The sequence below is a fragment of the Bombina bombina genome, chromosome 4 (assembly GCF_027579735.1).
Source record: "Bombina bombina isolate aBomBom1 chromosome 4, aBomBom1.pri, whole genome shotgun sequence".
In the NCBI taxonomy this organism is placed as follows: Eukaryota; Metazoa; Chordata; class Amphibia; order Anura; family Bombinatoridae; genus Bombina; species Bombina bombina.
In genome coordinates this window covers 771,330,045-771,356,393 of record NC_069502.1, presented here as the reverse complement: position 1 = coordinate 771,356,393, position 26,349 = coordinate 771,330,045, and the positions used below count along the sequence as shown (strand labels likewise).

Below are 26,349 nucleotides of genomic sequence, written 5' to 3'. Positions count from 1 at the left end.
AGGGCACGGGGTTCCTTAGAGGTTTAATGTGTTGGTATTGACGGGCCCAATCACTTGCGCGGTTGGGTCCATTGGTGGTTTGACGGCCATTAAATATAAAGAAATAAATAGGGGCTAGCACCACTGTTTTTTGGGGTTATTATGTATATGTGGTTGCAATACTTGTTGTTATTTATTAAGTTATTAAAGTTATTAAAGTTTTATAATATTTATTAAAATAAAGGAGCTGCGGCCAATTTGTACCAACGCCAAGTCTAGTGTCTTTATTTGTTTTGTGTGTATTATAAAATGTTAAAAGGTGGTGTTAAAAAGGTAAGGGCCGGTTCTTGACGAAATAGCAGGTCATGAAGTCTGAACAAGTTTACAAACTAATGCCAGCAATGCAAGTGGAAATATTTATATTGCTTTGAGTGGTATTATCTGAATCATAGCTGCAGTGTAGTAGACCTTACACAATTTAATCATCCTGTCTGTAGTATATATGATCTTCCATATGGTCTTCTATTTTTGTCATCATCTAAAGGGGTAAAAAGTATATTGGGACCCTTTGCCTCTTATGACAAAATCAAAGGCAAACCATAAAACCTGAGCTACAAACCAACAAAAAGATATTCAAACCTAAACCAAACCAGAAAAACACTGTCTAGGACTGACCAGGCTCATTACTAATATTTAAGACTTTACCCTAGACCGAAAAGGCCCCACACCCTACTATAATAAATATTTTAGACAGTGACTAACATCAAAACACTAATACCTAGTAAATGTTCATTACACAGTATATGGTCAACTTCAAATTGAAGAATTCTGTTTAGACCTTTTCTACAGAAGGTCCTATGGCAGATCATATTTCACTGTGGAGCATGTAAGCAGGTTCATACTAAATATCCAAGTATGCCCCATAAAAAGGCAGCTGAACAGGATTGACAATTTTCCATGTACATTCAAATTGAAAGGAGAATAGAGATACTTAGGGATAATGGGTGTTAAAAAGTAAAACAATAAACAGATACACAGGTAGCTCTATTAACTTCAGTGGAACATTGAACTAAAAACAATCATGCATCTTTCTACAGTGCCTTTTGAGAGGAACATCAGAGTCCTTTTTCCTTGCTGTGAGCCTAGTGATTTTTTTTTTCACCATTTAATAGAAATATAGATAAGGTAGATAGGAACAAAAAAGGCCCATCAAGTCTACCGAAATTACATCTTACTGTTTTCTTAGAATAGCCTTATGCATGTTCCAGGGGCATTTTTTTTATTATTTTACAGTTCTTGTAAATATTTAAAGGAACATAAAATCCAAAAAAATTCTTTCATGATTCAGATAGAGAATACAATTTTAAACAACTTTCCAATGTACTTCTATTATCAAATTTTCTTTGTTTTCTTGTTAACCTTTATTGAAAAGCAGGAAGATAAGTTCAGTAGTGTGCACGTGTCTGCAGTACTATATGGCAGCAGATTTGCAACAATGTTATACATTAGCAAGAGCACTAGATGGCAGCACTATTTCCTGTCATGTAGTTCTTCAGAACTGTGCACGCTACCTATCTAGATATCTCTTCAACAAAGAATAACGAGAGAACTAAGCAAATTTGACAAGAGAAGTAAATTGGATACTGCTTTAAAATTGTATTCTCTATCTGAAGTCTAAAAGAAACATTTTGGGTTTCATGTCCCTTTTATTATTATTATAATTGGGCAAGTACCTAGTCAGGAATGAAGTAGAAGGGTTCATTGCCTTCTGAGTGGCTACTTTTTGGGACATGGGTAGGTTATGGTGTACAGACAGGTAGGTAGAGACTATAGAGAAACATTGTAAAATGATTTGTGTTGGAGAGCAGTCACATACACATTATTAAAGGAATTTAAGCTACATATTATAACATGTTGATGCTATTATGGTTAACTACATTTTCACCTTTAGTTAAATGATGCGTGAGCTGCGAATGGTAATAGCTTAATCGCTGTTACTTTGCAGCTTCTAGGATTTAATCTCTGTATGGTAAGCAGTGTAGCAAAGTACATTGGATTTTCCTCATCCAGTTACAACACCTGGCACATATTAATCTACAAAGTGCTTTACCAGAAAAAAAACTAATACAAAAGTACTGCACTGCAATACAGTCAAGAACTAATAACAAAATTGTACACAGAGATAATGTTTTTATCATATAATTTTCATATCATCTGAAAATAGCAATAAAGTTTTAGATCTCAGATCAGATTACCAACACCTGCAAATTTAAACAATGCAGAAGCTGCTATGTAGAAAATGCAACCAAATAACATATTAGACATAATGCAAAGCAGAGTCTGTTAAATAGTGTTGCTTTTTGATTAAAACTATATTACACCTTGAGATATTAAGCTTCAAATTGGTCTCATTGTTATGGAGCCACAGGGTGACCATACAATATTTTTTTGTTTGTAAATCGAGCATTTGGTTTGCTAAAATGTTCGCACGATTTACACACCGGGGCACCATAGGTATAAGCCATACCAGAGAACAATAATAAGCGATTATCTGACATAAATGTGCTATAGACAGCCAAGAAAATAGTCAAGAATTTCAACATTGCTAAGTGAAAATGCTAACAAAATACTGAAAATGTAGCTATGCAATATCACGTGACCCTTATGATGTGATATGACCATATTAGGCAAACAAAGCGAAGTGCTGTCTGGATATAACATGCTTTTCATGGAGCAGCTGAGGAAGCGTTGCCCATGGCACTAACTGGAGGGCACAGTTGCTGGCAACCAACATTTCTGCCCCTTTTTTAAAAAAGAAAGAGAATTAAAGATTGCATGAAACCTGTGGCAAAGAGAAACATGGAACAACGATCTCTATGGCAAAACTAATAGTCCCTAATTAGGAAATCGTTAGACAAATGGCTTCTTAGCTGAAATTCACAGCTGACAGTCTTTATGGGTATTTTTTAATAGTTAATTTGATGGTAAACTTTCCCCTTTGTATAAACAGATCCAGAATGTTACTGATATTTTAGATGGAGTTTAATTTATCAGCTGTAATGAAGATGCACTATAACTTACTTTTTAATGTTGCGCTGAAATTTGAATACCCCACGCTCCGGCCGCCCACTTAAAAAAGTATTTTTTTGTGAGCCAACGGTTTGAACTGTTTTCCAATCGGCGCTCTAGCCATAGAGCACTAGCAAGTTTTATTTTTGTATCTAGCGTTACTTAAAGGGACATGAAACCCAACATTTTTCTTTCATGATTTTGCTAGAACATACAATTTTAAACAACTTTCTAGTTTACTTTTATTATCAAATTTGCTTCATTCTCTTGGTATCATTTGTTGAAGGAGCAGCATTGCACTACTGGTTTCTAACTGAACACATGAGTGAGCCATTGACAATCAGTACATATATATATATATATATATATATATATACAGCCACCACCTTGATTATTTCCTGCTCCTGAGCTTCCCTATATAAACCTTTTAGCAGAAGATAACAAGAGAAGGAAGCTAATTAAATAATAGAAGTAAATTGGAAAGGTGTTTAAAATTGTATTCTCTATCTAAATCATGAATGTCTAATTTTGACTTTACTGTCCCTTTAAGTAGAGAGATCTTAAAGGGACATAAACTCATATGCTAAATCATTTGAAACTGATGCAGTATAACTGTAAAAAGCTGACAGGAAAATATCACCTGAGCATCTCTCAGTAAAAAAGGAAGATATTTTACCTCACAATCTCCTCAGCTCAGCAGAGTAAGTTCTGTGTAAAAAAGTTATACTTTAACTGCAGCCCAGCTGCAGGTAAAAAAAATGAAGAAATGAACAGCAGCCAATCAGCATCAGCTTTGCTGAGGTCATGAACTCTTTTACTGTGATCTCATGAGATTTCACTTAACTCTCATGAGATTTCATTGTAAACTTCCTTTAAACTGAATAGGGAAATAAGATGAGAGTGCATGAGGCTCATCCCTTCGGCTGTCCCGGGACAGACATACTGATATGCTGCTTAAAAATTCTTTACAATGGGATGTGGCTACTGAGGAACTTTTGAGGTAAAATATCTTTCTTTTTTACATAGAGATGTTTAGGTGATATTTTCTAGTCAGCTTTTTACAGCTATACTGCATGACTTCCAAGGGGTCGATCCGATATAAATCGTCGCCCGCAAAAGCCGGCGACGCCAATATTTGCGCGGGTTTGGTATCACATATACGGCGTAACCTAGAAGTTACGCCCGTATATTTCTGCCGTCGCCCGCAGTTTTTTGGGCCATAGGCAGGTATACCAAACCCGCGCAGTTTGGTATCCAATATGCAGCGTAAGGACTTACGTGGCGAAAATGGAGAAAACTTACTCCATTTTCACCTCGCCACAAAAAGCAGCCGTAAGAAGCCTTACGCTGACTATTGGAGCCCCGTAACTCCCTAAACTAACTAGAAAATAAACCTAACACCTAACGCATGCGCAATGTCTATCTCCCTGTCAACCGCGATCTGCTAAATAAAACCTAACACCTAACGCATGCGCAATGTCTATCTCCCTGTCAACCGCGATCTGCTAAAATAAACCTAACACCTAACGCATGCGCAATGTCTATCTCCCTGTCAACCGCGATCCCCCCCCGAAATCCCTAATAAAGTTATTACCCCCTAAACCGCCGCTCCCGGACCCCGCCGCCATCTACATAAACTAACCTCCTACTGTGAGCCTCTAAAACCGCCGCCATCTACCTTATCTATCCCCTAATCTGACCCCTTACACCGCCGCCACCTATATAAAAATTATTAACCCCTAATCTAATCCCCCTATACCGCCGCCAGCTATATTAATAACCCCTAATGTAAGCTCCTTACACCGCCGCCATCTCTATTAAAATGATTAACCCCTAATTTAATCTACCTACCCCGCCGCCAGCTATATTATCTATATTAACCCTAAGTATATTATAGTTAATATAGTTATTACATTATATATATTAACTATATTAACCCTAATTATATTAGGGTTAATATAGTTACTATAGTATTTATATTAACTATATTAACTCTATCTAACCCTAACACCCCTAACTAAATTCTTATTAAATAAATCTAATTCATATTATAAACTAAAATATTCCTATTTAAATCTAAATACTTACCTATAAAATAAACCCTAAGATAGCTACAATATAATTAATAATTACATTGTAGCTATGTTAGGGTTAATATTTATTTTACAGGTAAATTGTTAATTATTTTAACTAGGTATAATAGATATTAAATAGTTATTAACTATTTAATATCTACCTAGTTAAAATTATTACCCAATTACCTGTAAAATAAATCCTAACCTAAGTTACAAATACACCTACACTATCAATAAATTTAATAAACTACAAACATCTATCTAAAAATACAATTAAATTAACTAAACTAAATTACAAAAAAAAAACAAACACTAAATTACAAAAAATAAAAAAAAGATTACAAGATATTTAAGCTAATTACACCTATTCTAAGCCCCCTAATAAAATAATAAACCCCCAAAATAAAAAAAATTCCCTGCCCTATTCTAAATTCAACAAATTTCAAAGCTCTTTACCTTACCAGCCCTTAAAAGGGCCTTTTGTGGGGCATGCCCCAAAGAATTCAGCTCTTTTGCATACAACATATACAATACCCCCCCCCCCCCATTACAACCCACCACCCACATACCCCTATTCTAAACCCACCCAAACCCCCCTCAAAAAAGCCTAACACTACCCCCCTGAAGATCTCCCTACCTTGTCTTCACCACACCGGGCCGAACTCCTGATCCGATCCGGGCGATGTCTTCCTCCAAGCGGCAAAGAAGAATTCTTCCTCCGGCGATGTCATCCTCCAAGCGGCAAAGAAGAATTCTTCCTCCGATGACGTCTTCCTCCAAGCGGCAGCAAAGTCTTCATTCTTCCGGCGGCATCTTCAATCTTCTTTCTTCGCTCCGCCGCCGCGGAGCATCCATCCCGGCCGACTGCTGAACTTGGAATGAGGTACCTTTAAATGACGTCATCCAAGATGGCGTCCGCCGAATTCCGATTGGCTGATAGGATTCTATCAGCCAATCGGAATTAAGTTAAAAAAATCTGATTGGCTGATTGAATCAGCCAATCAGATTCAAGTTCAATCCGATTGGCTGATCCAATCAGCCAATCAGATTGAGCTCGCATTCTATTGACTGTTCCGATCAGCCAATAGAATGCGAGCTCAATCTGATTGGCTGATTGGATCAGCCAATCGGATTGAACTTGAATCTGATTGGCTGATTCAATCAGCCAATCAGATTTTTTTAACTTAATTCCGATTGGCTGATAGAATCCTATCAGCCAATCGGAATTCGGCGGACGCCATCTTGGATGACGTCATTTAAAGGTACCTCATTCCAAGTTCAGCAGTCGGCCGGGATGGATGCTCCGCGGCGGCGGAGCGAAGAAAGAAGATTGAAGATGCCGCCGGAAGAATGAAGACTTTGCTGCCGCTTGGAGGAAGACGTCGCCGGAGGAAGAATTCTTCTTTGCCGCTTGGAGGAAGACATCGCCCGGATCGGATCAGGAGTTCGGCCCGGTGTGGTGAAGACAAGGTAGGGAGATCTTCAGGGGGGTAGTGTTAGGCTTTTTTAAGGGGGGTTTGGGTGGGTTTAGAATAGGGGTATGTGGGTGGTGGGTTGTAATGGGGGGGGGGGTATTGTATTTGTTGTATGCAAAAGAGCTGAATTCTTTGGGGCATGCCCCACAAAAGGCCCTTTTAAGGGCTGGTAAGGTAAAGAGCTTTGAAATTTGTTGAATTTAGAATAGGGCAGGGAATTTTTTTTATTTTGGGGGTTTATTATTTTATTAGGGGGCTTAGAATAGGTGTAATTAGCTTAAATATCTTGTAATCTTTTTTTTATTTTTTGTAATTTAGTGTTTGTTTTTTTTTGTAATTTAGTTTAGTTAATTTAATTGTATTTTTAGATAGATGTTTGTAGTTTATTAAATTTATTGATAGTGTAGGTGTATTTGTAACTTAGGTTAGGATTTATTTTACAGGTAATTGGGTAATTATTTTAACTAGGTAGATATTAAATAGTTAATAACTATTTAATATCTATTATACATAGTTAAAATAATTAACAATTTACCTGTAAAATAAATATTAACCCTAACATAGCTACAATGTAATTATTAATTATATTGTAGCTATCTTAGGGTTTATTTTATAGGTAAGTATTTAGATTTAAATAGGAATATTTTAGTTTATAAATGAATTAGATTAATTTAATAAGAATTTAGTTAGGGTTAGATAGAGTTAATATAGTTAATATAAATACTATAGTAACTTTATTAACTATATTAACCCTAATATAATTAGGGTTAATATAGTTAATATATATAATGTAATACCTATATTAACTATAATATACTTAGGGTTAATATAGATAATATAGCTGGCGGCGGGGTAGGTAGATTAAATTAGGGGTTAATCATTTTAATAGAGATGGCGGCGGTGTAAGGGGCTTACATTAGGGGTTAATAATTTTAATATAGATGGCGGCGGTATAGGGGGATTAGATTAGGGGTTAATAATTTTAATATAGATGGCGGCGGTGTTAGGGGCTCACTTTAGGGGGTTATAGATATAATATAGCTGGCGGCGGGGTACGGGAGCGGCGGTTTAGGGGTTAATAGCTTTTTTATTGTTAGGATAGTGAGGGGGGATAGCGGATAGAGGGTTAGACAGTGCGGGCTATGTTAGGGAGGCGTGTTAGACAGTGCGGGCTATGTTAGGGAGGCGTGTTAGACAGTGCGGGTGTTTTAAACTTTAGTCAGGTTTTATAGGCGCCGGCAGTTTCTAACGTGCCGCAAGTCACTGGCGACGCCAGAAATTTGTACTTACGCAGATTTCTGGACATCGCTGGTTTGTGAGACTTACGGCACGTTAGCATCTGACGGCGACCTATATGGGATGGCTCGAGTTGCGAGCTGAAACTGCGGGCGACGCCGGTTCCCTCGCTTGCGCCGCAAACTGCGATCAATATCGGATCGCGCCCCTAGTGTTTAAACATTTGGGTATTATGGCCCTTTAAATAATCCCTTCTTTATGGGATTACAATAATATCAGGAGTAACATTAAAATAACATTATTTCTTAGAAATGTAATTCTTTTAAAAAATGTATTCTATGTGGAATTTTTGAAGTATAGCTTTTTATTTTCAGATATATTTTTCACTTTCCATTGCCAGCTCAAACATTTTTATGATTTAAGCATTAAATATCAGAAATTGTACCAGTAATAAATATTTTTAACTGAATAATGTAGGATATTTTTCCTCTAAAAAAATAAAAAACATTCAATGACTAATAAGGGACAATATTTTGCTTCTCACACAAACCTGAAAAAAAATGCAAAATCCCTGATCCAATTCAAAGCTTAAACGTCTCCCTTCTGCATGAGACTATTATTGTGCTGGTACCTGGAAACTTTAATTCTACCCAGAATATGAATAAATAATTGCACTGCTCTCATTTGTAAAAGTATAAATGACAGGGTCTAAGGGCCCCATGCATTATTACACACTCTGCTGAGTATGTAATGCCCGCCCCTTCACTGTCAATCACAGAGAGTTAGCATTTTCTCTTCGCCACCTCAGAGTGTAAGAAGCAGCCTTCCAATGACCGCTACTTCTTACACTGCAGGAAGCAGGCTCGAATGTGCGATCCTGCCTCGCAAGGGCTCCAGAGCCCATGGCAAGGTTGGGGCATGTTGTAAAGTGAAAGTAAACACCTTAGGCCTTATCAAAAACTCATTTGTAGAGAGAAAAGATGCGATGGCACTACTATTGGTATAGAGGGTTGGGGTAATAATCGCATCGGCTTGGCCTTATTGTTAATCTATATTGCCCTGGGGTGCTGTGTACCAATTTACATAGAAGATTTACAACCAGAGAAAGTTGCTAAGAAGGTGTACACAGTAATAGCACTCACTCCCTCAAATGTTAAATTATATACATGTGGTGTGGTATATGTATAGAAAAAAATGGCACATTAAAACATAAACTTTAATAAGAATTGATTAAAAATTGGGCTCACTTAAAAACCCTAGAGGACTGGTAGTTGTGATAGGTAGGATCGTCTGGAATCTGGATAATACCAGGCGAATTTAATTCTGACTTAAATTATCAGATAAGTCTTTATAAATTCATTAGGGGTAATGATAAAATATTAATTGTGGTTAAGCAAAACTGTATTGGTACACACAATGTGACCTCAATATGGTCTGTATTAGGTACCTATTAGTATTAAGTGTAATACTTTATCTAGTTATGCTTGAACCATCTAGATTGGTAGGTAGGGTATCATAAGAGCCATGTTAGTAATCGTTACTTGATAATTAAAATATCCACTGGCTATTTTACATGTTGTAGTAAAAATAAAATTAATACTGTAATATTTACTGCGTGACCGTATTCTCAGATTAACCAGATAGATATATTCATCGGGGAGTAGCCCTCTGTTATATTACTTGAGACTAATGTCTCATAAAGTTGATAACTTGTATCCGCTTTACAATTAAGGAGACTATCTTCCAAATCTATTGTAATTCTAACAACCTTAAATTATTGCGAGATTCAAAAGTAACATACTAATAAGCTGTATATAGTACTAATCTTGTATTTGTCACCATAATGCATTAACGGACAGCTCACTGCACAGCATAATATCCGTTTATATATCTAGCTGTTGCTTATTTCAAACAACAAGCATCTAACCAACGATAACTTAATTGATACATCAATATGCTGAATAACCAGTAGGTCCTTCTTTATATATACGGCAAACAAGCTTTTCAGTTATTTGACTTGACGGCGGAATACTGCGTTGTATTCAAATCGCCTAAACTGTACAACAAAATTACACACTGAATAACACACTACTTAGTTGTTTCATTATCTACATACAGCAACTTAGTTCATATATTGATATTGAAGAATATTTGTAGTTCTGACTATATTAAATTATTACGTGATTCAAAAGTAACATAATGAAGTAGCTGCTACTTACTTCAAACAACAGGCAGACAACCAACAATAATCTATTAACACGTAAATATGCTGAATAATCAGTAGGTCCTGTTGTATATATATAACAAATAATCTCTTCAGTTATTTGATTTGACGGCGGAATATTGCGTTTTATTCAAACCGCCTAAACTCTAAAACAAAGTTACACACGGAATAACACGCAACCTAGCTGTTTTATTGTCTACATACAGCATCTAAGTACATATATTGATATTGAAGAATATTGGCAGTTCTAACAATCTTAAATTATTGCGTGATTCAATAGTAACATACTGATAAGCTGTATACAATACTATTCTTGTATTAGTCATCATAATGCATTAACGGACAGCTCGCCACACAGTTTAATATCTGTTTATATATCCAGCTGTTGTTTATTTTAACCAACAAGCATCTAACCAACGATAACATAATTAATTCATAAATATGTTGAACAGCCAGCAGGTTCTTCTTACATATATATGGCAAACAATCTCTTCAGTTATTTGATTTGATGGCGGAATACTGAGGTTTACTCAAACCGCCTTAACTGTAATAACAAAGTTACACACTGAACAACACGCTACCTAGCTGTTCTATTATCTACACACAGTAACTAAGTTCATTTTGTCTCTTAAACATCATTAAGCTGGCATAGTAATCCCATATACCCATACGGATTGCTTATCCTTAACGCTACTGAGTTGCTAAATTGGGAAATAAATACACGCTATTAAGCCATCCTAGTATTAGTATACAGCAACAAATATCTTGGAGTATTGGTGTCACTAAAATGATATAGCAACCTCATTTACCAACAACGATTATTTGTTTCTAAAGATATTACTGAGCGGTTACAATATATTCATACAATACTAGATCTCAGTACATCTGGAGGCAGTGTATAAGATACCTTGATACATAATATCTTTTACCATCTCAAAGTGTTATCTTTGGCTTGAAATTGCACTATCCAATTTATAACAGCTAGATTACTTACATCTAAACTGTAGAATAGTATCATTTGGTGATACCACTAGTACAATTGGCACGCTCACTGTTATACACCTATACATCACGCAGTAAATATTACAGTATTAATTTTATTTTTACTACAACATGTAAAATAGCCAGTGGATATTTTAATTATCAAGTAACGATTACTAACATGGCTCTTATGATACCCTACCTATCAATCTAGATGGTTCAAGCATAACTAGATAAAGTATTACACTTAATACTATGTACCTAATACAGACCATATTGAGGTCACACCGTGTGTACCAATACAATTTTGCTTAACCACAATTAATATTTTATCATTACCCCGAATGAACTTATAAAGACTTATCTGATAATTTAAGTCATAATTAAATTTGCCTGGTATTATCCAGACGATCCTACCTATCACAACTACTAGTCCTCTAGGGTTTTTAAGTGAGCCCAATTTTTAATCAATTCTTATTAAAGTTTATGTTTTAATGTGCCATTTTTTTTCTATACATATACCACACCACACGTATATAATTTAACATTTGAGGGAGTGAGTGCTATTACTGTGTACACCTTCTTAGCAACTTTCTCTTGTTGTAAATCTTCCTTATCAAAAACTCAGTCATTGAGGTAAATAATGCAACATTTTTGGGGTTCTTTTTTAATGTGATATAAATTTATATAAATTTGGTGTCTCTCCTTCACACCAAGCGATCTGCATAAGGAAATAAACAGCTGCCATAGTAAAATTTGCCTTTCTAACACATCTTAGATAATCTAGCGGAGAGCTTTAGATCATCAGGCTACTTGTAATTACAAAACATTTCCGTTGTGTTGCTATAGAATAACATATCAGCCCCGTCTTAACAATTATTTAAAACAAATTAACTTCTTTTTTACTTCAATTGTTTTCCAATAGCCAAAGCCCACCCAACATTTTCCTTATTTGGTGTAGACAATCTGGGCTTTCAGCAATTTCACTTTTTGGTATTTTTAAGGAAAGCAGGGAGTTTGTGTCTGTGTATTTTTAATTTAAGTATCAAATCAATAATAAAAATACCTTCACTGAAGTTATCTTCTTCAACTGCTTTGTGCAGACGTTGCTGAAGTTCCAAAATTAATGCTTTCACCTGTATAAGAGGAAAAGAAAACTGATTATTTTTCTAGAATTGTGTTTGTGATTGAGAATGCTAAGGAAATTTAAAGAGATGGTCTAATGAAAAATATACAAGCTCTTATTAATTTTTACATTAATGACCCTGAGTAATTGTCCTTTAACTGCTGCAATTGAGTTAAACACATAGGTAAAGACTCACTCAGGAGCCACAAACCTTGTAACTCCCAAGCAGAACCAGTAAGCCAGTTAAGAGTAGCAGTCACGTGTTCCTGCCAATCCTGTTTAGGAGCTAAACACTAGGCATGAGCGAAATTTCAGGAACTGCATTAATTTGCCAAATATTGCTGAAGGCATCAGCATTCTGCTTGTTTCAGTGCCGAAAATATCAGTGTGAAAGTGCAACACACAAAGATCTGGATTTGCACAGATCTTTGTGTTGCTCTTTTAAACTGATATATCCGGCACTGAAACTATCAACTGCATGGCCATATTCAGCATTCATTTACCAAATTAATTCCAAATCCCCAAATTTCGCTATGTCTACTAAACACTGTTTCCTAGGCGTAAGTAATGCTGAAATTACATGCTCTAAGGAAAATTTCATGATTCAGGTAGAGCATGCAATTTTAATCAACTTTGCAATTTACTTCCATTAATAAAAAGTGCACAGCCTTTTAATATTTACACTTTTTGAGTCACCAGCTCCTATTGAGCATGTGCAAGAATTCACAGAATGTACGTATATGAATTTGTGATTGGCTGATGGCTGTCACATGATACAGGAGGAGTGGAAACAGGCATAACTTTTACATTTGTCAGAAAAAAAATCTACTACTTATTTGAAGTTCAGACTAAGGGGATGATTTATCAAGCCGATGCTGCTTGCTCTACCCACTGTTTCTGGCTCGCCGGTAACATAAGTTAAGAAGCAGCGGTTATAAAAGACCACTGCTCCTTAACTTGTCAGTCACCTTTTAGGTGATGGACTGCAATCATCCCGATCAAATATGATCGGCATGATTGACACAACCTGCTAGCGGCCAGTTGGCCGCGAATGTGCAGGGGGCGGCATTTTCTTGTGAAATGCATATGCAATGTTAAATGCCGACAGCGTATGCTGTTGGCATTTACCGATGTCGGGCAGACATGGTTCACTACAGCGAATCATGTCTGCCCACCATTCGTTAAATCTACCCCTTAGTGCAATTGCATTGTTTTTTTATCATGATTTTGCTGATTATGCAAATCTACTGTAGTTACTGATAATTTAAAACCATACAAAAATATTTATTAGATAGTCTATTCAATGACCCACATATACAAAAATCACACAACTAAAACTTTTCATTTTACAGATTAATTCATTATTGGGTATTTTTTTCTGCCACAGCAGAAATCTATAACATACCGATCTGCAATATTAAAGCTACACTATAGTAGTTTAAATACAGTATATGGAGGTCAGTTGCATACGTTTAGTTTTCTGCTGATTTAGCTAAACAAAATTCTGCAACCGTGCTAACTGTATAGCATAATTTGTCTCATAAATACAGTTCTGTCAACTCAAATGGCGCCACCATGTAACACACAGGTTTAAAAAGTTTTTCCAGGTGACCCTGCTCTGTGCAGCTATGACATGGTAGCACCAGGTACATGTCATACACCAAACGCAGAGAGAGGATTTGGGTAAATTAATTGAATAGCCTCTCACTGTAGATGATGTCACACAGGAATGCCTCCGCCTACAGTTCCCAGTAGCCCTCACTTCCAACAGAGCAACCTCCTGCAGATGTCTCCCTCTTCATCAACACACTTATTAAGTGTTAGTCTGGCACTAGTGATTAGTTGTATTACAGTGTACTCAAGTCTGGAGGAGTTTATATTCAAGGGACAGTACACTATAAAATTGTTTCTCCCTTAATGTGTTTCCAATAACTTTTTTTTATCAGCTGCAGAGTATAAAATGTATGAGATTTGCTTTTTTAAGGCTTATTTGTGTATATGAGTTAGCCGATTTTGTGTTTTGAAGCCACAACCTAATAAAGTGGGTTGAGCTTGTAGGTATAATCAGAAATCATTACTTTATCAAATTGTGTACATATACCTGCTTCTTTATCTGATATCTGTTCATAAACCAATCACCAATACTTGGAGAGAACAATGGAAAATTAACATTTTGTTACCTTATCTCTTCTATAACCCACTGGGAGTGTAATTTCTTCTACTGGCTGTGTTTACACAGCTTGGCCTGGAGGCCAAAAACTTTCAGGATAGTTGTGGATTTCACAGCTAAATAAACTATTTAAAATGCCAAAAACAGGGTAAAGGAAATACTTGTAAACAATTTAATATACTCCAGCAGGTAAAGTGGATCATTGGGAACAAATTAAAGGGGAGAATATTTTTGAGTAAACTCACTGTCCCTTTAAATGAAGCACATCAGGGTTCATGCGAAGGGATTGAAAAATTGGTCAAGGTTAGAAGTATTTTTTGTTGAACCTGATTACTTTAAAGTTTAAAAAAGCAAGAATGTAAGCTTAGGTGCCGGCACATATTTGGTTCAGCACCTGGGTAGCACTTTCTGATTGGTGTCTAAATGTAGCCACCAATCAGCAAGCACTACCCAGGTTCTGAACCAAAAATGGGCCGACTCCTAAGCTTACATTCAAATTCAGATAGCAAGAGAACGAAGAAAAATTGATAATAGGAGTAAATTAGAAAGTTGCTTAAAATTGCATGCTCTATCTGAACCATGGAAGTTTAATTTTGACTAGACTATTCCTTTAACTAATTTTCCCTTTAACTAGCATATTTTAATAAGAAATAAAACAATTTGCCGTAGATTTACAAGTCTGCATCAACCGTTTTCTTTGTTATTTAAAAATTTTAAAAAACTATAATGCCATTTAATATGCAAATGAATGCACACTGTTTATCAGTAGACGGGTTTGTAAATATTTAACACGAACATATATATACATGTAAATACTTTGAAAGGATCATAAGCTACAGTAGAATTGCATAATGAAAAAGTGCATAATAATAGCACTTACATTGAACAATAGATTTATTTATTTTTCAACAAATTTCAACATTTCCTTTAATTTGTCAGCCCCCTGTAACATGTGACAGCCATCAGCCAATAACAGACTCATATATACGTATACACTGTTTACTCTTGCACATGCACAGTACGAGCTGGAGCCTCATAAGAGTGGTTACGCACAAGCGAAAAGGGGTTTACAGTGGCTGTTTGTGCGCTCGTATTACAAGTTGAAAGTAAATGCGATCGCTTGAGTGCAATTGAAGTAAATGTGCGTTGGGATAGCGCATACTCAGATCTCTGGTTAACAGGGCCGTTTTTAGGGGCGGGCAGACCGGGCAGTGGCCCGGGGCGCATTAGGGAACAGTGGGGAGCACTTCAAAAAAAAATTTGTTTTTGTTTTTTATTGTGTTAAAGTGGCAGTGCTTGCTTGATAAACTACTGGTATAGCAAATGTTAAAATACACAGATCACAAGCTTGATTAGGAGTCTGAAATTCAGAGCAATGTTATTTAAAAATAAGCAAAACTATACATTTAAAAAAAAAAAAAACTTTATGGGCTATATAAATAGATCATCTACAAAACATTTATGCAACCAAAAAATCATGTCCCTTTAATAGTGATGGGGGTGTGAATGTGTCATTTACTCCATAATGACAATGGCAAGTTTTTCACAAACTCACATGTGAGTGCTCGTGTCTGCTATTACTGCCTGAGTGTGTGTGTGTGCTTATCTATCCCTGCCTGTGTGTGTGTCTGCTTTTACTGCCTGAGTGTGTGTATGCCTATCTATCCCTGCCTGTGTGTGTGTATCTGCCTATTACTGCCTGAGTGTGTGTGTGTGTGTATGCTTATCTATCCCTGCCTGTGTGTGCATGTCTCTGTCTATTACTGCCTGTGTGTGTGTATGCCTATCTATCCCTGCCTGTGTGTGTGTATCTGCCTATTACTGCCTGAGTGTGTGTGTATGCTTATCTATCCCTGCCTGTGTGTGTGTATGCCTATCTATCCCTGCCTGTGTGTGTGTATCTGCCTATTACTGCCTGTGTGTGTGTATGCCTATCTATCCCTGCCTGTGTGTGTGTATCTGCCTATTACTGCCTGAGTGTGTGTGTATGCTTATCTATCCCTGCCTGTGTGTGCATGTCTCTGTCTATTACTGCCTGTGTGTGTGTATGCCTATCTATCCCTGCCTGTGTGTGTGTATCTGCCTATTACTGCCTGAGTGTGTGTGTGTGTATGCTTATCTATCCCTGCCTGTGTGTGCATGTCTCTGTCTATTACTGCCTGTGTGTGTGTATGCCTATCTATCCCTGCCTGTGTGTGCATGTCTCTGTCTATTACTGCCTGTGTGTGTGTATGCCTATCTATCCCTGCCTGTGTGTGCATGTCTCTGTCTATTACTGCCTGTGAGTGCATGTCTGTCTATTACTGTCTGTGAGTGCTTGTCTCTGTCTATTACTGTCTGTGAGTGCTTGTCTCTGTCTATTACTGTCTGTGTGTGCACGTGTCTGTTTATTACTGTCTGTGTGTGCATATCTCTTACCCACTTACTTCAGCTGACACAGCCTTTTGCAACAGCTGAATTTTAAAGTATATTTGCCACAGTCTTTAAAGAAAATTCACAGACCCACTTACTTCAGCTGACACAGCCTTTTGCAACAGGTAGCCTTTGGAAGATAGTTATCTCATTATATTTCTACCCTGTTATTACTAATGTGTGTGTTGTTATATGTATTGGCTATTCTTTTTATTCTTTATTTCAAATGCATATTGGAGCACATTGATGGACCGTATATCTTGCTTGTTTAATGGTTTTATTTCCCTCAATGGATACCTCTCTTATCTCTGTAATTTGTGAACTTTCCCTGTGTTTTTTGCCTGTATGACCCCTAGCTCAAATGTCCATAGATACCCCCTCCCTTAACTTTTTTTGCAGGCCAATCTAACGGGAGCGGCGGGATAGGGGTTAACCAGTTTAGTATAGTGGCAGCATTTAGTGACAGGGTATAAATAAAAAAAGGGCTTTTTTTATAAATATGGAGATCGTATTCAGGTCCGCGGCCGCGATGTTAGGCGAGCGTATTGGTGCCGGCGAATGCAGCATAGTTGAGGCTTTGATAAATATCCCCCACAGGATCATAAATATGTTCAATTCCCAGTACAATGACAATGTGATACACAGTTATTCAGGCAAAACGTAAACTGTTACTTAAATTCAGGATAGAGCTATACATCGTATTTAAGCAGAGGTTTGTCTAGAGGCAGTAGGCTATAGGGGTTCATACACAGAGGTCAGCTCAAAGGAAGTGGGATGCTGTATCTGTGCTAAAATGTGGGCTACAGGAAGAATTTGCCCAATGACTTGAAGAGATAGGGGAAATGACTCAGATCTTACACACTGCTGGGTAAAGTAGGGTTGGAGTCAGAAAATCAGTTTCTTTTCAATATAGAAATATTGAAGACATTCCTACAGTATTAGGAAGAAAGAAGCTGTAAACAGAACTCAGGCCCAGGGTAGGAAGGAGAGATAAGGGTAAACCTGATTTATGAGCTGATTTCCGGAGGTTATTCTCACCAACTGGGAAAAGAAGAATTAATTATACCAGAAAGCAGGTGGAGGACAAAATATACAAAACTCTAAGAACATGAATTAAAATATAAACCTAATCTAAAAGTTTGCTTGTGATTTATATTGCGTAGACCTGGATGTGGTTGTGTCTGCCAAGGCTCAGTCCTCCCCAGCAGAGAGTACTGTACTGCGGAAGTGAAATATTACAAAACCAATATAATTGTATCTGGGCTATAGTGAAAAGAAAGTAAAGATCATGAATATTGTGGTGTAATAAGAAAAGATAAGGACAGAGACAAATAGTGCTGCAAATTTAGGTGCTAAGGTGCACATGGCTTCTCAGAAATCTAATCTGGTATTGCTCCATCATTATTACACCTCAATACTGTCAGCATGCAACAGGCGCATTCAAGTCATGTATCTTCTTCATGACTTAAATGTGCCTGTTGTCGAATACCAACAATACTGAGGTGTGATAATGGCGGTGCATACCAGATTATATTTTTGAGTAGCCACTGGCACCCAAGTGCCTAAATTTATAGCTACAGCAGGGAGATACACAGCATGATATGCAGTTAATCAAGTCTCACTCCCGCCTAGTTTATTTGAACTTGCTTATAGGTAAGTCCCGCCCCCAGCAGTACATCAAAATGATCCTCCTCATATGGCTGGCTCTGTAGGTTAAAGGGACATAATACTCATATGCTAAATCACTTGAAACTGATGCAGTATAACTATAAAAAGCTGACAGGAAAATATCACCTGAGCATCTCTATGTAAAAAAGGAAGATATTTTACCTCACAATCTCCTCAGCTCAGCAGAGTAAGTTCTGTGTAAAAAGTTATACTCAGCTGCTCCCAGCTGCAGGTAAAAATATAAAAAAATGAAGAAATGAACAGCAGCCAATCAGCATCAGCAGTGCTGAGGTCATGAACTCTTACTGTGATCTCATGAGATTTGACTTAACTCTCATGAGATTTCATAGTAAGCTTCCTTTACCTGATTGGTGAAATAATATGAGAGTTCACGACGCTCATCCTTTCAGCTGTCCCAGGACAGACACACTAAAATGCTGCTTAGAAATCCTTTACAATGGGAGGTGGCTACTGAGGAACTTTTGAGGTAAAATATCTTTCTTTTTTACATAGAGATGTTCAGGTGATATTTTCTAGTCAGCTTTTTACAGCTATGCTGCAGCACTTCAAAGTGTTTAAACATTTGGGTATTATGGCCCTTTAAATAATTCACTGCAAAGCTATCTTCTCTAATGAATGTGCATTCCGCTGAGGATTGGTCTGTGATAGCTTCAGACAGCCTCAAACCTGGGCAGGTAAGCAGTATACATGGATTATTGTATATATTGAAATAGCATTATTATTGGGGTCTGCATGTGTCTTGTCATCCAGTGTCTGCTTTTTGTCTGTCCTCTAGTAAATGCTTAAACACTCCCCCTTTGTGTTATCACATTGTGTCTCTATCTGTAAACTGTCATTATTATTATTGGTTATTTGTAGAGCGCCAACAGATTCCGCATTTTGGGATGACCTCGGGCAGCGGCATAACTGCAGGCCTGTCAGGGGTCTCACACATCTAGGGGCCATTCTAGCCCTTCAGTCAGTAGTGAATTCCTACCTGGGCTCCACCTTCCACCAGGAAGGCTGTGAAAGTGCACATTCTCTAGCATGAATTAACTAGGATGGGGGAATGTGTTTAAATTTGAATTTAAATGGTGTCAAAATTAGATTTGGTAGAAGGAAGAAGGAATATTCTTTACAATTCTAAAATCTAATGTTATTTCTGGTTTTCGAATGGAACTTTCGATTTCAAATTTTGGTTTTGATAACATTTATAAAAGATAAATGTAGATTAGAAATACTATTTTGAATTCAAATATTACATTTGTAAAAGATAGCTGTAGATTTAAAATACTTTTTTTAAATCGAAATTGAATATTAAAAATTTGATTCACATAAGATGAATTTGAAATTGAATGTTAGTAATATTTTCGAATTTGATATAAAATACATATCTAAATATTCGATTATTCAAATTAATATTTTCTAATGTTCTTTAAAATTCGAAAACAAACATTCGAAAAAAGAATGTTAGAATGTTATATGAACATTTGAAATTCGATTAGAACAAACTTATGTATCGAAATTTGTTTCAAATTTCGAATGTTTCAAAACATTTGCCCATTCATAGAATTAACCAACAGAGAAGGATGACAGTCACAGAGATTGTTGATGTATGTGAGTGTCTGTTTTTGTTGATTGGGGATATCTGGCTTGTTTTTGTGTGAGCATGTAGGTGACAACCAATTTATAATATACAGTGAAGTAAGGATATATGTTACAAATGTACATTAAAGGGACATAATACTGATATGCAAAATCACTTGAAAGTGATGCAGCATAACTGTAAAAAGCTGACAAGAAAATATCACCTGAGAATCTCTATGTAAAAAAGGACAATATTTTACCTCAAAACTTCAGCTTACAAGAGTAAGTGCTCTGTGAACAGTTATATTTCAGCTACTATCCAGCTGCAAGTTGAAAAGAAAAAGAAAGAAAAAATAGCCAATCAGCATCAGCAGTGTTGAGGTCATGCTATGCTGTGATCTTGTGAGATTTTATAATATACTTCCTAATTTACAAGGGGCAATAACAGAAACTTGGGTAAAACAAGTATCACATCATATTGACAATGTAAAGGTTTGTAGTTCAAAATATTGGAAGGAGTAAAGCTCAAATAAAAACATATTTTGACAAAACGGTTATACCTTTTGAATATAACATAGGATATTTGATAAGATATTTTATGTCAAAAAGTCGCTAATTTGTTCCAAAATGGCTTGTACCTTTTTGTATTATGGATAAAGCTAGTCTTGCTGTTTTATCAGATTGAAATAACGGATAAGAAAAAAACTATTTTTAAATGGTATATTAAACAATATAAAAAAATATCTGCTAGATTACGAGTTTTGCGGTAAGAGGGGTGCGGTACTAACTTGCACGTTATTGTCACCGCTCACTTACCTACAGCGGTGAGCTGGTTGTACGTGCTTGTGCACGATTTCCCCATAGATATCAATGGGGATAGTCGGCTGAAAAAAAGCCTAACACCTGCAATAAAGCAGCGTAAAGCTCTGTAACGCAGCCCCATTGATTCCTATGGGGAAACAAAATTTATGTTTACACTTAACACCCTAACATGAACCCCGAGTCTAAACACCCCTAATCTTACACTTATTAACCCCTAATCTGCCGCTCCCGACATCGCCGACACCTATATTATACTTATTAACCCCTAATCTGCTGCCCCAACATAGCCGACACCTACATTCACCTACATTATATTTATTAACCCCTAATCTCCCACCCCAATGTTGCCGCAACCAACCTACACTTATTAACCCCTAATCTTCCGACCCAACGTCGCCCCCACTATAATAAACATATTAATCCCTAAACTGCCGCACTCCCGCCTCGCAAACACTATTTAAATATTATTAAGCCCTAATCTACCGCCCCTAACATCGCCGCCACCTACCTACATTTATTAACCCCTAATCTGCCGCCCCCAACATCGCCGCCACTGTATTAAATTTATTAACCCCTAAACCTAAGTCTAACATTAACTCCCCCTAACTTAAATATAATTAAAATAAATATAAATAAAAATTCCTATCATTAACTAAATAATTCCTATTTAAAACTAAATATTTACCTGTAAAATAAATCCTAAGATAGCTACAATATAACTAATAGTTACATTGTAGCTAGCTTAGGTTTTATTTTTATTTTACAGGCAAGTTTGTATTTATTTTAACTAGGTAGAATAGTTACTAAATAGTTATTAACTATTTACTAACTACCTAGCTAAAATAAATACAAATTCACCTGTAAAATAAAACCTAACCTTAGTTACACGAACACCTAACCTTACAGTACAATTAAATAAATTACCTAAATTAAATACAATTAACAAAATTAAATACAATTACCTAAATTACAATCAAACAAACACTAAATTAAAAATTACCTAAATTACAATCAAACAAACACTAAATTACAAAAAATAAAAAACAAATTACAAGATATTTAAACTAATTACACCTAATCTAATAGCCCTATAAAAATAAAAAAGCCCCCCCCAAAATAAAAAAAAAAACCATAGCCTAAACTACCAATAGCCCTTAAAAGGGCCTTTTGCGGGGCATTGCCCCAAAGAAATCAGCTCTTTTACCTTTAAAAAAATACAAACAACCCCCCCAACAGTAAAACCCACCACCCACACAACCAACCCCCCAAATAAAACCCTAACTATAAAACCTAAGCTCCCCATTGCCCTGAAAAGGGCATTTGGATGGGCATTGCCCTTAAAAGAGCATTTAGCTCTATTGCTGCCCAAACCCTAATCTAAAAATAAAACCCAAACCCTTAAAAAAACCTAACACTAACCCCTGAAGATCCACTTACAGTTTTGAAGACCCGACATCCATCCTCAACGAAGCCAGCAGAAGTCCTCAATGAAGCGGCAAGAAGTCCTCAACGAATCCAGGAGAAGTCTTCATCCAAGCCGGGAGAAGTGGTCCACCAGACGGGCAGAAGTCTTCATCCAGACGGCATCTTCTATCTTCATCCATCCGGCGAGGAGCGGGTCCATCTTCAAGACATCCGGCGCGGAGCATCCTCTTCTTCCGATGACTACCCGACGAATGAAGGTTCCTTTAAGTGACGTCATCCAAGATGGTGCCCCTTAGATTCCGATTGGCTGATAGAATTCTATCAGCCAATCGGAATTAAGGTTGAAAAAATCCTATTGGCTGATGCTAACACTAAAAAAAAGCTTGTAATACCGGCGCAATGGAAGTGAAAAAAGACTTTACGAAAATTGCGTAAGTTAATTTGCGGTACGGCCAAAAAAGTGTGCGGGACAGCTGTACCTACAAGACTCGTAATAGCAGCGGTAGTAAAAAAACAGCGTTAAGAGCCTTAACGCTGCTTTTTTACTCATAACGCAAATCTAGCTGCATGTGAATTAACAGATACTGCATTTGATTTTTCCTAGAAAGAATTTAAAGGAAATACCAGAAAGATGACAATCTGTTTTCAAGTTGGGAAAAGCCATGTCCTATTATTGTTATGGCTGATTAAGGAGAGTTTTGGCAGACAAGATTATTTTGCATCATCAGAGGACAGCGTTGGTGTTTTGGGTTTGACTAAAAGACAAACTAAAGATTAAACTGATGAAACTCCCTGCCTCGCTCCACAAGACTCTCCACTAGTTTTGAAAGCTTCAAGCGCTCCCTAAAGACTCTACTATACAGGAATGCATGCAACAAGCTGGGCTCATAGGTTTACATGATAAGGGGTTCAAGGGGATAGCAATGGAGTTAGGAAGGTTATTCCTTACTCCATTGCTATCCCCTTGAACCCCTTAGATCACCTTCATTAGAGCAAACTATAACAGTGCAACTCTCGTCAGGGTCCTCTACCCATTTGATCCGTATAAATGTTACCTTGTATACCGCCTATCAGGGCCGCCACTAGAAATGTTGGGGCCCATGAATTTACCATTGATCACCCCCCCCCCCCCTTTGACCAGTGCAATTTTTGACCAAGTGACTAAAACGTATATACACTTTATTCTTAAGTGAAGTCAAACTTTGAAATGTTGTAAAGGAAGTAACACTCAAACACAGACACACTCATACACTGAAACACACACTCACACATAAGGATTCACATATAGACACGCAAAGAAACACACAAACACACTCAGACACAGGACACCCAAACAGTAACTCAGCACTTGTTTACATTCACCTGACAAGTAATTAGATAGAATACAGAGTTTTGTCAAAAAAGGAGATTTACAAGACAAAATATGGAGTTCTGATTATCTTTTTATCAAGGAAGATGCCAACTAAATGATGACAACAGCATGCAGTGGCTGAAAGGAAGGGCCCTGAACTGCCTAAACAATAATTTAAGGTTAACTGGTGGATTGGTGACTTCTGGAAAGGTCTCAGTCTCAAAGTCTGTAGAAAGATGTGAATAATCAGTAGTAAGGTCAAAATGTCCTAAAAAGGATCAGACAATGGACACACACACACAAACTTGCACATACAAGGAAACACCTACAGAGACAGCCTCAGAAAACACACAAAGACATACACACACACACGCACAGAAAACACACAAAGACATACACACACTCACAGAGACACCCACAAAAAATGTGCAAAGACATACACACACACACTCACAGAGACACCCACAGAAAATGCACAGACATAAACACACCCTCACAGACACCCACAGAAAACACACAGTTATTCGCACACACCCTCACAAAGACATCCACAGAAAACACACACATACATACACACACCCTAATAGAGACACTCATAGAAAATGCACAAAGACATACACACCCACCCTCACAGAGACATCCACAGAAAATGCACAAAGACAGACACACACACCCTCACAGAGACCCACAAACAATATACACTCTTAGAGACACAAACAAAAGCACAAAGACATAAACACAGACACTCACAGGAGGCAACATTTCTGCACATTGCATCCCCTAAAATTACATTAATGATCTGTCAGAATGGGTAGATAAAGAAAAGTATTTTTTAAAGGTTGACATATATTTTCTCAAACCAAGAGCACCACTTCAAATATGGTGTACAAATGTTCCCATATGTCAGCTGTACTTATGGATTTTGAAAATGATGTACTCTACATGGTCTTTGTGGGACCATAAGCTGTGGTACTCAGTCCCATACCATTATATCTGGTTAAATGCAGGATTTAGGCTTGTTTGTATGTATTTCAAAATTAAGTCAGCTGTAGTGTACATGGAACAGTGTTAAGTTAACCTGTCTAATTTCAAACACTGAGCAATCTTAGCCTGAGAGTATAACATTTTATGCAGATGTAAAAATCTTAGACAAAATGCCTCCTGGCATCTGGAAAGTCCTTGCATAAAGTGGCAGTAAACTGGAATGTAATTAATATATATATATATATATATATATATATTAATAAAAAAAAACTCATATCTGCCAAAAGGGCACCTACCATTTGTGTATTGAGGAGGAAACATTTCTGCATGGTTTTGAATATAGAATTTCTACAGCATTGTCAAATAATCATAAATACACTGCTGCATATTGCTTAAAAAAATGTTTTTATGGACCCCTGGCCCCACCATACAACTACTAACCACACTGAAGTTACAATCCGAAATTGCACAAAGAAAACAAAATTTATGCTTACCTGATAAATTCCTTTCTCCTGTAGTGTAGTCAGTCCACGGGTCATGCATTACTTGTGGGATTATAACTCCTCCCTAACAGGAAGTGCAAGAGGATCACCCAAGCAGAGCTGCTATATAGCTCCTCCCCTCTACGTCATACCCAGTCATTCGACCGAAAACCAAACGAGAAAGGAGAAACTATAGGGTGCAGTGGTGACTGGAGTATAATTTAAAATTTAGACCTGCCATAAAAAACAGGGCGGGCCGTGGACTGACTACACTACAGGAGAAGGAATTTATCAGGTAAGCATAAATTTTGTTTTCTCCTGTTAAGTGTAGTCAGTCCACGGGTCATCCATTACTTATGGGATACCAATACCAAAGCTAAAAGTACACGGATGACGGGAGGGACAGGCAGGCTCTTTACACGGAAGGAACCACTGCCTGAAGAACCTTTCTCCCAAAAACAGCCTCCGAAGAAGCAAAAGTGTCAAATTTGTAAAATTTGGAAAAAGTGTGAAGTGAAGACCAAGTTGCAGCCTTGCAAATCTGTTCAACAGAGGCCTCATTCTTAAAGGCCCAAGTGGAAGCCACAGCTCTGGTAGAATGAGCTGTAATTCTTTCAGGAGGCTGCTGTCCAGCAGTCTCATAGGCTAAACGTATTATGCTACGAAGCCAGAAGGAGAGAGAGGTAGCCGAAGCCTTTTGACCTCTCCTCTGTCCAGAATACACGACAAACAGGGAAGAAGTTTGTCGAAAATCTTTAGTTGCCTGCAAATAAAATTTCAGGGCACGGACAACGTCCAGATTGTGCAGAAGTCGTTCCTTCTTTGAGGAAGGGTTAGGGCACAATGATGGAACAACAATCTCTTGATTGATATTCCTGTTAGTAACGACCTTAGGTAAGAACCCAGGTTTAGTACGCAGAACTACCTTGTCTGAATGGAAAATCAGATAAGGGGAATCACAATGTAAGGCCGATAACTCAGAGACCCTTCGAGCCGAGGAAATAGCCATTAAAAACAGAACTTTCCAAGATAACAGCTTGATATCAATGGAATGAAGGGGTTCAAACGGAACACCCTGTAAAACGTTAAGAACTAAGTTTAAGCTCCATGGCGGAGCAACAGTTTTAAACACAGGCTTAATCCTGGCCAAAGCCTGACAAAAAGCCTGAACATCTGGAACTTCTGACAGACGTTTGTGTAAAAGGATGGACAAAGCTGAGATCTGTCCCTTTAACGAACTAGCGGATAAACCCTTTTCTAAACCTTCTTGTAGAAAAGACAAT

The 26,349-nt window shown here is 37.2% G+C and overlaps 1 protein-coding gene across 1 annotated transcript in view; it reads right to left on the bottom strand.

Annotated features, from left to right (window-relative positions):
• DISC1 (DISC1 scaffold protein) overlaps window positions 1-26,349 on the bottom strand; it is an 831,610-nt gene that overhangs the window by 744,319 nt on the left and 60,942 nt on the right. Inside the window, exon 3 of the mRNA XM_053712267.1 lies at window positions 12,106-12,175. Within this exon, the coding sequence (XP_053568242.1) occupies window positions 12,106-12,175 (70 nt within the window). The remainder of the gene's footprint in view (window positions 1-12,105; window positions 12,176-26,349) is intronic.